The 13,094-nt window shown below is 37.0% G+C and overlaps 1 protein-coding gene across 2 annotated transcripts in view; it reads right to left on the bottom strand.

The window, feature by feature from the left end:
• BTBD8 (BTB domain containing 8) overlaps window positions 1–13,094 on the bottom strand; it is a 39,506-nt gene that overhangs the window by 9,073 nt on the left and 17,339 nt on the right. For both annotated transcript variants that reach the window (XM_050306578.1, XM_050306579.1), the window contains 8 exons: window positions 11,020–11,202; window positions 10,061–10,198; window positions 8,914–9,043; window positions 6,337–6,398; window positions 4,651–5,287; window positions 4,270–4,357; window positions 3,562–3,701; window positions 202–2,502 (listed from right to left, as the gene is read on the bottom strand). In XM_050306578.1, coding sequence (XP_050162535.1) covers window positions 202–2,502; window positions 3,562–3,701; window positions 4,270–4,357; window positions 4,651–5,287; window positions 6,337–6,398; window positions 8,914–9,043; window positions 10,061–10,198; window positions 11,020–11,202 — 3,679 coding nt within the window. The remainder of the gene's footprint in view (window positions 1–201; window positions 2,503–3,561; window positions 3,702–4,269; window positions 4,358–4,650; window positions 5,288–6,336; window positions 6,399–8,913; window positions 9,044–10,060; window positions 10,199–11,019; window positions 11,203–13,094) is intronic.

The raw sequence follows: 13,094 nt of genomic DNA, 5'->3' as shown, positions 1-13,094 counted from the left end.
CTCATTGAACAGCAGGGTATTGACGGATATTTCAAACAGACAAGCATTCTCTAACCCAAGTGAAATACTTAAAAATATTTAAATTTAATATAGTTTCAGCCCAAATTACTTCAGTTCAGGATTCAATCCCAGACAAATTGCCAAAGCTTTCCCTATTAATTTGTTTTTGAATGACTGAATGTTTCTATTTCTGTACATTACCTGGAAGTAAATCAGTATTAGCGTATTCAGTAGCTGCTGGTTGACTGTCTCTCACTTGACCTTCCTGAGTCAGTATCTGACTCTTACCGGCTTCTACAGGTTTTGCAGAGCTGTTCTTTTGCGCATCAGAATTAGTTTCTCTCTGCTGAAGATCCAGGTGACATGGTCTTTCTTGAGATTTTGCATCATTGTCTAAGTACTTATTGCACTGCTGAAATTCAACAGCAACCTCATTCTTCATATTTACTTTTTGTGTTTCTCCTGGACATGGACTAGCTGCTGAATAGACTTTTTCTGGGCAATTTTGTTCAGTCATTGAAGCACCCTCATTCTCCTTCCCTGGGATTTCAGTACCGTGAGAACTTGCACTTTTATCTGACCTATTGTCTCTATCCTTACGCTGTTTGCCATCCAGGAATCCTTCTTCAGTTTCCACTGAGTATCCTGAATAAAAGGTCTTTCCGTGCTGCTCTTGAGAAACGCTGTCAAATACTTCTGGAGTAAGAGATTCTATTGAGTGCTGACGTGAAGTATGAGTTTCCACTTTATCATCAGATCCCAATTCTTCACATTCATCTACTGAAAGTAAAACAGATCGTTTGAAATTTTTAGTTTTAGGAAACTCTTGACTTATAGTATCATTTTCTGTTGCATCTTCAAAAGCTAAATTATCAATTCCTTGGAACTTTTGAGTGGGAACATTTGATGGAGGGAAGTTTTCTGCAACATTCTCTGCTTCAGATCTGTCATCTTCTGTTTCATCAGCAGAAGAAGAAACTTGGTCCGCTTCCTGAGTAAGCTGTGCATTACCAAAAGTAGAACTTTTGCTCTCTCTAGTACTGGTCCGTGAACTCTCCTGATGGGACCAAATTTCAGGTCTTTTTCTTGGTATTTCATCATCACTTGTTGAATTAACACGGAAGAGATCAGAACCCTCTTTTTTCATTTTCACTTCTATTCTTAGGCTGCTGTCATAAATTTTTAATTCCTCAGGTGTACTCGTGTCACTGCTGCTTCTTCCAAGAAAATCATGACATAACATAGTGCTACATTTAGAAATCCCTCTTTCATTGGATCCCTCATCATCCTGAGAGCCTCCGGCATCATAATCTTCTGACCTTGGTTTTATATCATCAGAGGATGTGGTTGCACTGCCAGTATCTGATTCAGGGCTCTCTTTTGGATCTACAGCCCCAGTATTCCAGTGGTCAACGAAGGGAGTTTCTGCATTTTCCTGGTTTTCGGGTGTTTCTGCAGGATCTATGAGCTCTGTGTAACTAGGTGAATATTTTTCTGTTATTTGTTCTGTGGAACATTCTGAAACATCATCTAAATCTGCTGTAACTGATCTATACTCAGTCAAGGCTGAAGTATCACACAGTTCATCGGCTGTAAGGAATCCCTCCGTGTGGATCTGAGGAGATGAGGTCTCATCCTCTTTATTGGTTATTCTGGAAAAGCTCGACAAAGCATTTTCACCATAGTTTAGATCTGTTTCAGAGTATAATTTATCACTTTGCTCACTACAGACTTCTGTTGCTTTTGAATCTTTCATCAGTTCTCCTGGAACAGGAGCCTTTTGATTGGTTTCCTTGGAAAAGTCTGAATATCCATCACTGGCAGACTCTGCATGACAGTGAAATTCAGCTGTATTATTGATCTTTGTATCTTCAATCTTTTTAATTCCAGTCTGATCTTTACAGATTTGTCTTGTTTCCCTGTCATTTTGCACTGAAACATGAAGTTTAGAAATATTTTCTTCTGTAACTAGAGGAGAAGATTCAGATTGTATTTTGTATTGCACATTTTCAGTAGAATCTGATAAATTTTGTTTACTGGGTTGACAGGACTCCAGCAGTTTATCATCACTGCTGCTTTCCACCGTAGGTTTAGAGGATTCATTCTTGTCATGAAGCTGAGCTGCCACAGCATCAGCAGTGTTTTTCTCAAGTTTCTGTCCTGAACCTCTGTGCTCAGAGGTGTGCACGTTCTTCTGGACAACAGGAGATTCACTCCTTGAATGTTTTTGGGCAGAGGTCTGAGATTTTAATACAGCTGATTTCTGTTTCGGCTCTTTACTATTCGTAATCTCAGCATGCTTTGATGGAGTCAGGGTTTTAGGTGTTATTTTTGCAGTGGCTTTTGTTACAGGTGTTTGTGACTGCTTAACACTCTTCTTCTTGGCTGAAGGAGGTTTTTCTGGGAGTGCTGTCTGAACCAGATGTTGTAACACATTTTTTTCTTCATTATGTTTTGGAGACATTCCTGATTTCAGTGAATTTGTTGATTCCCCCTGAGGTCCTAACAAACAGTAAAAGAGACTATAAAGATTGTATATGCCACTCACAGTATATTGACCAATTTTACGTTAGTGTTTATGTTGAGAAACAAGTTATTCAGATTTTCATGTAACTAAGGGATTTAGGGCTTATTAAAGAATGAAGAATTGAGATCTTAAACAAACAGTAGACAAAAATACCATCTTGCATTTACATGCTGTCTTTAAAGCAATTAACAGAATATACATACAGGAATTACTTCAGCCTGTAACTGAGGCAGTCATCACTGGAGTAGAAAGCAGCAGCTCTCTAATAATGCACAGAAACACTGCACAGCAGTTTAGCACAGGAAGTGATGAGCACTGTATTCAATTTATGTTGCAGAGGAAATGAAAGGAGGCAGAAAATAATTACATTAGTCATAATGTGATTAGAATACCAGAATTAATGTCCCTGCTCAGTTAGAAAACACTGCAAGATTTTTAATGACCACAAATTGACAGAACCTGTGTTTTCTATATCATAATGCATTAAAGAGAATATAACTTGAATAGTGGAGCTCCATCCTTAACACTTGCTTTATAAAGCAGTGTTCCCTCTCTGTGGTCTATGATGTCCTTTCCTGCTCTTGCTGTCAGCAGCTGCTGGAACCGAGTGGTTGTGGGTCAGTGCCAGTAGTGCCACTGCTATGGGGGAACACCAGAACAGGCAGCCATAAAGGACTCTGCAGTCCATATCTCTGAGGTTTATTATAAATGCTCAACCTACAGCATTTCTGTTGGACTCAGTCATGGTTCCAAATGCAGAAGTGCAGGGGATCAGCAAATAGAAGACTCTGCAATGCAGATTAAACAAGCAAGAGAAAACACCAACTGGTAGTGAAGACTGTCTTTTAAATATTTTGAAGTTGACACATTAATTTGCATTTTACAGTTTAGGATTGTCACCAAAAATGAAATATGGAAAAATACAAGAATTCTTCAGAAGATTTTTTCAAATACTTGTGCTGAAAAACAAACAGACAAAACCCAAAGCTTTACATAACAGTGGCAGATAATTTAATTGCTATATGAAACTTTACCTTGATTCTTGGGAGAATTGGTGGGTGTATTCTGAGCCTTTTGTTGTGCTGTGAAACTGGTATTGACAGTCCCTTTTTTCTTTAGGACTGTTTGTCCATTTTGCTCATTGCACCCTTTTCCTGTTGGTTTTTTGGTCAGACTGCAAGGAAATTATTTTATCCATTATTTCCAAGCTTAGACCTAGTAATGTTTAATTATAATTCAACAAGCAATACATGTTTTAATGTGCACACACATATAAACATTGAAAATGCCACCTAAAAAGTAAACTTTTTGAAAATAAAACTCATATGTGCATCTATATTTTTAATGTATAGACAAACATATATATAATGACCCATTTCACAATTTCATGGTGCTTCAGCTGTCTCTCTGTCCAGTTTAACCTGTTCCAGAAACAGTAAGTTCACAACCCCTTGTGTAGTCATTAACTGTTCCAGTATGCAGAATTCTGAACAACCTACAACCGTTTTAAAATTATTAGCGTGAAACAGTCCAACCCAAAAGCCAAACCAATTTTATCTTTACAGCAATGCTTCCAGTAGCCAACTCAAATTGTTTCGGAAATAACATCCTACAGACAACCATTCTCAGATTAAAAAGAACATGTTGACTGATCAGTCAACAGTAAGTTTAATAGTTCACCTGGAACTTTTTTCCCCAAGCTCATACACACATATAAAGCACCACACTGATCTGTAACATACCTGTTTGTTGTGACATTAGCCTCAAGCTCAGTCTTTTTTTTTTTGGTGGTGACTCCATTTGATATCTTCACAGATGCCTTTGTTTTCACTATTGTAAAGTAAATTCAAAGTTAATTACAGGGGGAAATGCATTGCATGTAAGTACTGAGTAAATCTAATATAAGAAGATCAGTTATTGAAAAGAGCATAGATTCTAAACTAGTAAAATGTTTACCGTTTTATTTGGCTATCAATTGACCATAAAGTCAGTTAACATTAATTACAGCAAAAGAAAGTAACTCCCATCAATCTAAGCTTTCCTTAAAGCTTCCCAGACTGGTTTTCAGCATATGACCAGCCTGAGGCAAATCAGAAAACTTAAAAAAAATCATAAAAAATTACCAGTCTGTTTTTTCCCTTCCTCTACCAACTTATCCTCTTTGGGTTCCTCTGTCTGTTCACTGACAGTCTTGATATCCACACTGGAGTTTGCTGACTTGCTGGAAGTTGCTGCTACAGTCACTAAGGAGGGAGATTCCTTCCCTGGGGTTTTTTTCAGTGGTTTTGTTTTGATCTGCACACTTGAGGTTACTGTCAGCACTTTAGGCCTGGCACCTGCAACTTTTCCTTCATGATTCTTTAGTCCTTTGCCACTTCCAGAGTTTTTCTGTCCAGTTGCAGATGATGTCTTTTCTCCATCTTGCTTGGTAAGCATGCTTTCAGCCTTCACATTTCCGTTATTTTCTATTTTTGTCTTTATAACAGCTCTAGCCTTTGGCGAGGCAGCTTTTTCCCCAGGTTTTGAATCCTTAGTAATCTTGGAAACTAATTTTTTGCCATCTTTTCCCTTTACATCCTCATGCTTTGAAGCCTTATTAACAGTGTTTCTATTGGTGCTGGATGTATGTCCAGATGCTCCTAATCCATCCGATTTCATTTTATCCTGATTGGTGGAAGAATCTCCCCAGCAATCTTTCTTGCTGTGTTCTGTCCAGGAACTATTCCTTATACCAACAGATTGAGCAGTAGTTTTATTTAACTAGGATTAAAAGAAAAAAAAAAAGGGCATCAGAAAAAAAACCCAACCAAAACAGAAGACATTTGTAAAACCAAACTGTCCATACTCTTACACTTCTGAAACACACCTACTTTTGAAGTAGCATGTAAATGTAAAGCAACAACATTCAACATAGAAATAAATTTATATATATATATATATATACTTTTTAGCTTGGTTTGCTGGCTTTCAAGAACATAAAAGTAGCACAAATCATTCATGTGAAGTACTGCTCTATATAGAGGGGAGAGAAAGATTCAAGTAGAGTTTCACTTTTACTTTGGACAAATTACTCTGTAATAGATATTTATATTATTAGAGACTGCTGAAGTAAGAAAACTTTTTTGAGTTAGTTACATGTGCATATTTTCCAAAGAGGAACAAAGCTATGCATTACTACAAACATAAACCCAAAAATTATTGTATAATACATGTGATGTTTTTAACCACTACCCAGAGTGTGTCCACAGAGAAGGGACAATGTTTATTCTCTCAGGTAAAGAGATGCCCTGAAATACGGAGAATTAAGTGTAGGAGATGGAATCTTTGTGATACCAGTGCCATTGCAATGTATCCAAGACCGCCAAATCATGGGAAACCCATACTGTTTTTCTACCAGATAATAATGTAGTTTTGATTGGGAGTCTCAACAGAAGAGTTGTTAAGGGCACTAAAAAACATTTTTCAGGGCAAGGAGTGTGACAGACTTGGTGCTGTGGTGGCTTCTAGTAATAATAGCAGAGATTCATTAGCTCAGTAGTAAACCATTTGCTCTGGGAAACAGATGAGTTTCATTATGTAGCAAGAGAGGAATGTGAGATTCTGAACACAAATTCCTCTCTTTTATTTGAGCTTATCTGTTTGAAAATGTAGCAGAGCACAGTCTGAATCCTTAGATGTTTGCAGTAACAGTTCACAAGAAAATACAGATTTTTCAAATACAAGTTCCATTATTCATTTAAAACATATAATGAAAATAGTTTTGTTTGCAATTATCCAAGTGTTTTTAAACATTTATATCCAAACATTACCTGAGAACTAGTGAATACAGGTTTTTTGCCAAGTCTTCGGTCATCACCCTTGTCAAATGCAGCTGTAAAAGGAAGAAGCATTTTCTTTACTATTTAGCAGGAAAGAAGGCAGACAGAGAACAATCCAGCCTACTCAGGCAACTTCATCTCAAATGAGTTCTTTGGGTCTTGTAATTATTCTAGGAAGGCTAATTTTGGTGACATGGCAAATGTTAAGTGGAAATACATGGTTTTATGTTTGGAACAAAAAATGTGGGATCTGTAATGAGGTCACATGGCTATAAGCAAGTGGTTTAACTCTTCTGTTTCCCCTATGTCCATAGTAGGACTTTTGTTTATCCAAGCTTAATTCACTCAAAGCTGGCAGTGCACTGAGACCTTTGAAAGTGTACAAAATTTACAGAAAAGATGCTTCAAATTTAGAGTACTAATGACTTTTCAGTGATGTGTTCTTATTTTTAGAATATTTATTTATACTATATTAAGAAGAGATTAAGTACATTAAAGAAAATTATATTAGTTTTGAAAAGTGGTAAAGCCAAAATAATACCTAAATGCACACAGTAAGATCACAGTGCCTCTTTAGACAGCATGCAGCATAATGGCATGAGAGTTATCCCTGTGATTGTCATGTGGAATTTTCAGGCAGTGAATGCCTTTTTTTAATGTGATGTACTCTGGGAGGAAAGCAGTTTTCAATAAAGCCTTTGAATCAATTGCACTTGTAGAATACAAAAAGGATATTTATAGACACTGTACAGAGCCAGAATCGATAGGTTTCATTTCTGCTTGTATTCATATTTCAGCTGAGAAAAAGGTTTTGCAAAAAATGGATATAAAAATTTAAGCATTCATTATGTTCTGACACCTTACATGGATACATTTTTTGTGTGTATAACACAAGTAAAAATTCTGCTGAATTCTTACTGAAGATACTAAAAATAATTTTTATATAGGTCTGTAAAAATCACACAAAAGGTATGCTGAAAATGGCACCCCAGGGATCTAATCCTTTTTCTAGCAATGACTCTGCACATTAATACATACCAATATATTAAGACAAAATCCATATAAACTTGTGCCTAAGAAAACACAAGACATACTGTAAATGAAAAAAAACACATTATCATCTGTCTTGGCATTTTTCCTCCTCTATTATAGCCTTCTAATTCTATATAGGCTAAATTTCTAGAAGATAAACCACCACAGGAAATCTTTATAATGAAAGTTGATTTAAGTTATCCTAGACATATTTGACCTAAAGATTAATATTTGTCTACCAGTATTGTGCGATCATTTTGCCTGTAATTAAAACCAGGTAATTTATGCCAACATTTCAGGCTGTTCACATATAAAATGTATGCTACCTCTGACTTATAATTTAACCTAAAAGAAAACAAACAATTTCTGGCAAGATGGAGTTTGAAGAACTAGGACACACCTTGATTTTCAACATTTTTATTGTATTGAAAGCACTAGTGCAAAGCAGCCTAAACATTATTCACAACAGGGACACGACTGTCTTAAAAGTAAAACACCCCAAATGAGAAACAACCCACCCTTGTTTCTAAAGCCAGCTCCTTCCTCAGCTTCTGAAGGATTTTATAATCCAAAAAGAAATCATTAGCCTGTTTTACACAGTAGCAGTACTACCTCCCTAAACCATGCTTAGAAAGACTGTTACTGCATCCTCCTCTCAGCATGTAATTGTAGAATAAAATTTTCATCTACTTTTAGGAATAAACAATTTTATAACTATCATATCCTAGCTACTAATGTCTTTAACAAAAAGGACAGTGAAATGTTTATTTCACCTCCGAATCAAAAGTGAACAGAGAAGTATTCAACACATTCTTTTCTAACACTGTACTGTCAAAGCTAATACTCAACCATAACCTGAACTCCATCGTCAGTTCTGCACCCTCAGAAATACTCGTGTACTTCAAAACAAAGGAGTGTTCAGAACAAAAACTCCTTTTTGTTGGAAGTGCTGTCTGTTAAAACGTTGAGAGCACACCATGCAGCTCCTGAGGGGCTCTCTGCAGCAGCACACACAGGATCACAATGCCGACCAACCGAGAAGTCCAGCTATCTGCATTTGCTCAGAGCACCAGATAAGCATTATGCAAGAGACAAGCAATATTTATACATCATGGGCAGAACGATAAAGGACACAAACTGAATTCACAGAACGCATAAGCTGCTTTGTGCAAATTTAATTCATCCACTGCGCTTATCTCCTTAAAAATGAGGCAGATAAGGTTTTTAATCCTACTGCAGTGTTTTCAGTAATTCAGAGTAGCTGTAAATAAGAATAGAATCCATCTACACGGGTTTGGTTTCTATCATACACCCTCCTAAAACAAAAAGGAGGGAAGACTTTTCACAGAAAATGACTGATTCTCATATTTGAAACTAGCTAAGCATGCCATCATGCTTCTATTCTAAAACACCACTTCAAAACACAGAGCAGCACAGATTTTGCTTTAGTTTGTATCAGGCTCCGCAATTCCATCTGCATTTTATCTACTAAACAGACTGCTAAAAAATTCTAATGCCGTTTGATGCCAAACGTACCTGCTTGTATTTGCTGCTGATGGTCTGGCCTCATCAGCTTCCAGCCCTCTGTGTGACGAACAGCATAAAAAGACTGAACCAGGAAGACCCAGAGCTTATCACGCAGCGCCTGGATCTTGCACGTAAAACCCTGTGTTCAAGTAACAAATCAGCAGCTGGCGAGGGGCATATTGTCATAGCAACCAGTCATTATTCCTTTCAGAATCTACTTACTCTCTAAGCTAGATCAATGATGTCATCACATATATTTTATAATGGTCTGGTAGATGGAGATGCTGTTTTTGAAGGATTATTGCTCACCAAGTAATTTTTTCCATACTTTAAAACCTGCAAACTACAGCACTAGTAAATGCTGCATTGCTCTTTTTTTCTTTCTTTTTTTTTTTTTTTTTTAAATGAACCCCATAATAGCTCTTCACTGTCAGTTGTGTCACAACAAGGTCAAATACTCTAGGGAAAAAGAATGTATTTGATTAAATTTTCATTGCTTTGACCAAGGAGATCTACAATAGCACCAGACTGCATTAATTAATTTTTCATTTATTTTTCATTCTTTGTCATACTATTTATGAATTATTCCCAGAATTAGTTATCCACAGCTTAAGTGTAATTATTTAGATTGTGTGGATACACACGGTATGTGACACACATGGAGACTGACATCTCCACCCAATCCAAAAACACACACTGCATTAAGAGGCAGTCCTTGCTTTAGAGGACAGTCTTGAACAAAAGCAAATGGAGCTGTGACTTTCACAAAAAGAAGGGGAAGTACATAGGGAGAAAGAGAATAAGCTCTCCCTCGCTGTAAGTTTTAGATAATGTAACATTTTGATCAGCTTTTTCTCCTCACAAATTTAAAGTGACAGTAAAGATCAATAGGGCAGTGTTGCCCACAGGACTTCTATTTTCAGTAGTACACAGGAACTTTTTTATTGCCATGGATGGGGTTTCTCTTGAAAGTAAAAAATATGACAACATTTTCTGTACTTCCAGCAGGACCTTGAATTTAGGGAGATGCTTTTCTGTGTGACCCCAGTTGCAGGACTGAGCCACCTGGGCTCACACCACATCCTCTGATTCAAACCATTATATGAAACAATATCAGAACAGTTTTTCTACAAACATTGCACACTGACAAACCTACCATCTCCTTCACATTTGCAGAGTCCAACAATGTATCCACAGCTACAAGAAGAAAGCAGCTGTTTTCATTATTAATGCTTTTTTCAATTGCATTAAAAATTAGTTCTAGAAGGTCAGCTTTGCTGCTCATTGCCTGTGCCTGAGGAAACAACAAAAGGCAGCCGTTTAAAACAAAAGAGTGTACTTTGTATGCAAAAGCATTACTGTGCAGCAAAGATCTGCTATCAAGCTGTGCAGGAGGTATTCCAAAGCTAAGCATCTTCCTTTGTATCCATTCCATAACCCCCCTCCTCTCCAGGCCTCTACAAATCATCCCGAGGCCTACTGTTAACAGAAATTTTAGGAACAAGCACACAGTGATGAATTTACAGCCCCATGTAAATCTGGACTCAAAGACAAAAGGTTTTAACATCTCCCTATTTCTTTTTTTATTCTTCCATAAGTATTAAAAACCATCTTCCACTGGAGAAATGAACTGGTTAGATGATTAGCTATGTTCTCACCAGAACCTGCAGTATTGCCACATTCCTGCAACTCACAACACAAATCAGTCGAAGTTTGAATATACTGGTCAAGCTCATACTCTCATGCTGGTTTTTTATGGGCCTGAAAGCTTTTTCAAAGCTGGTATCTATACTTACTTCTTTCCAACACAGAAACTGTCCCACTAAATTAACTGGAACGTTTGCTTAGCTGAGATACATAACCTGAACACAGTGTCAGCCCTGCATATCAAAATATTTATGTGCTTTAAAACAACACCGAAAAAACCCACCTCCTGCACCCCCCCCAAAATAAAACTTAGCACTGCCTAAGGTTTATTTTTTTTTTTAATTTCCCATAGAATTATACTTCAAAGCAAAAGTTGAAGCTATTTTGATAATCAGCAGTCTGAACTTCCCAAAATGTAATACACTTCAATTCATTTGGAAGCACACAATAACTCGAGGGCACTTTTACCTGCAACAAAACAGAGAAGCCTTCGCTTTGTACCACGTGTAGGAAGTTTGCAACGATAAATGTCACGCATTCTTCATGCAGCCTGGATGCCAAGGCCACAGCTGCCTCTGTCCACTTCACTTGGGGAAGGCTGTTGATCAGCCGGTCACTCTCCATCAAAAGGAAAGCAGCATTCTTGTGGGTCTTCAAATAAAAACAGAAATTAGCCTGCTGCCAGGTCACTGCCTAAAGAATTGCTGATCGTAAAACAGCTTCTGTTCAGTCACTGAACTTTTACACAAGGATCCAATCGTGTAGTAATTTCCCTTCTTTAAATAAATTTTATTATATATATATTTATATATACCTATTGCCTTTGAAACTAAAGCAGAAAAAGAAAAATCCACTGGTTCTGTTTTGCCTGAAGTTAGGTAGTAAACTTTTCAGTAGGTAGTAAAGTTTTCAGTAGGTTTTATTGTATTTTTTGAACTGTATCATTACGTACTGCAGTCCTGAAGAAAATGAGGCAAACGTTAAGTGAAGAAACTATTCTGAATACAGAAAAATGTTTGAGGTCTCTGAGAGATGCAATACATTTTGAAATCAAACAGCTGAATCAGTGTTTTAGGTAACTGTGGATGGTCCAGCTTTCAGGATACACAAAAAACATTTTCACAGTTATGAATCCTTTTGCTTTATTTAAAGGTGTCAACAAATATTTGTCTTCCCAGATGGAGTTTTAACTGAACTTAGCCTCTTTGTTGTCTAGAGTTTCTCTAAGAAAAGTTAGATGTTATGTTCCTAAGTATATTTAAAACCAGCAAAGAGTTTTGCTAATATTTATTACTCTGGTCTTTGCTTTTGGTTCTTTCATGCACTGCAGCAGCACAGTACCTGAGGGCAACTTCTACTGCCTAACACATCACTTGAAAAGAACTTGCAATTTATGGTTATCCACATTAGAATGGACTGAAAGCTCTATTCAACATGACCTAGCAGGACACTGATAAATTATGCAGTAAGATCAGTAACACTGCAAAAAGCAGCAATTCAGATAAATATTTGACACAAAATCCCCTACTGTAAATTCAGGTCACAATTATGTTTGTCCTACACAACTTCAAAAGCAGGGAGGACCTTCTCTGTGCATATTATAGTTAAAATAAAAATCTGACCATCCATTGTTCAATTATATTTTTTGTTTTACTCATCTCTGGGCAAAACCAGTTTGCTTCCATGCATCTCAGGTAAATTAAGGATTATGTACATGTTTATGGTTTGATTTTGCTCCCACTGGACTCAATTACCAGCTTTCTGAATTGTCTAGAATTTAACCCCTGCTCACAAGGCAATAAGCATTTACTCCCATTAGACACTTCCAGTGAAATATAAAATGTCTTCATTGACTTCTAATTAAACCAGTACTTTGTGGCCCTAACTGAATTTTACTTCTCTTTTTTTTTTTTTCCTAACCATTCTAAAGTGGAGTCCACTTATCTAAAAAAACAGTAATTTTCTTGCATGGAGTTGAGAAATCAGGGTTAGGTACTTGAAGAGTGCTTTGAACTGCACTCCCATTTTAATGTTTCTGTGCTCATCCATTGAGGCTTCCCAGGGATTTTCTGACCAGCAATCTCCTTTTCTTTGCACCTTTTCTTCCTCGAAAGGGCTGCTCCTCATTAACTAGCTTTTACATTTCCAATATTGGTAAATGAAAGGATCAGCAGTTATACTCATTAACTGGGTGTAACTGTTAACAAGTTTTACAGCAGAGAACTCCAGCAGCAGAGGAAAAGAAGACTGTAACAGTAGACCCTGCAAAATTAATGTCAGACTTTTTCCTCCCTCAAGCAGCCTTAAGCATTTTTGCAGATTGTGAAAGACTCCCCTGGGAATTCCACAGGTTTTTGGAGCTCAAAGCTCTCAGAGTTGAATGAACACTCAGCAGAACTGGTCTCTGGGCAGAAGAGGCTTATGCTTTACTGTTTTATTTTGCAATTCTAAAAGCTTTCAAAACTTCAGTCCATAAAACACCAGTGAATCTTGCAACACAAATTTTAAACCAATCACATGGGATCCAAATTACACTTCTGTCC

The sequence above is a fragment of the Myiozetetes cayanensis genome, unplaced genomic scaffold, assembly GCF_022539395.1.
Source record: "Myiozetetes cayanensis isolate MyiCay16 unplaced genomic scaffold, myiCay2020 scf12, whole genome shotgun sequence".
In the NCBI taxonomy this organism is placed as follows: domain Eukaryota; kingdom Metazoa; phylum Chordata; class Aves; order Passeriformes; family Tyrannidae; genus Myiozetetes; species Myiozetetes cayanensis.
This window is presented reverse-complemented; position numbering and strand designations above follow the sequence as displayed.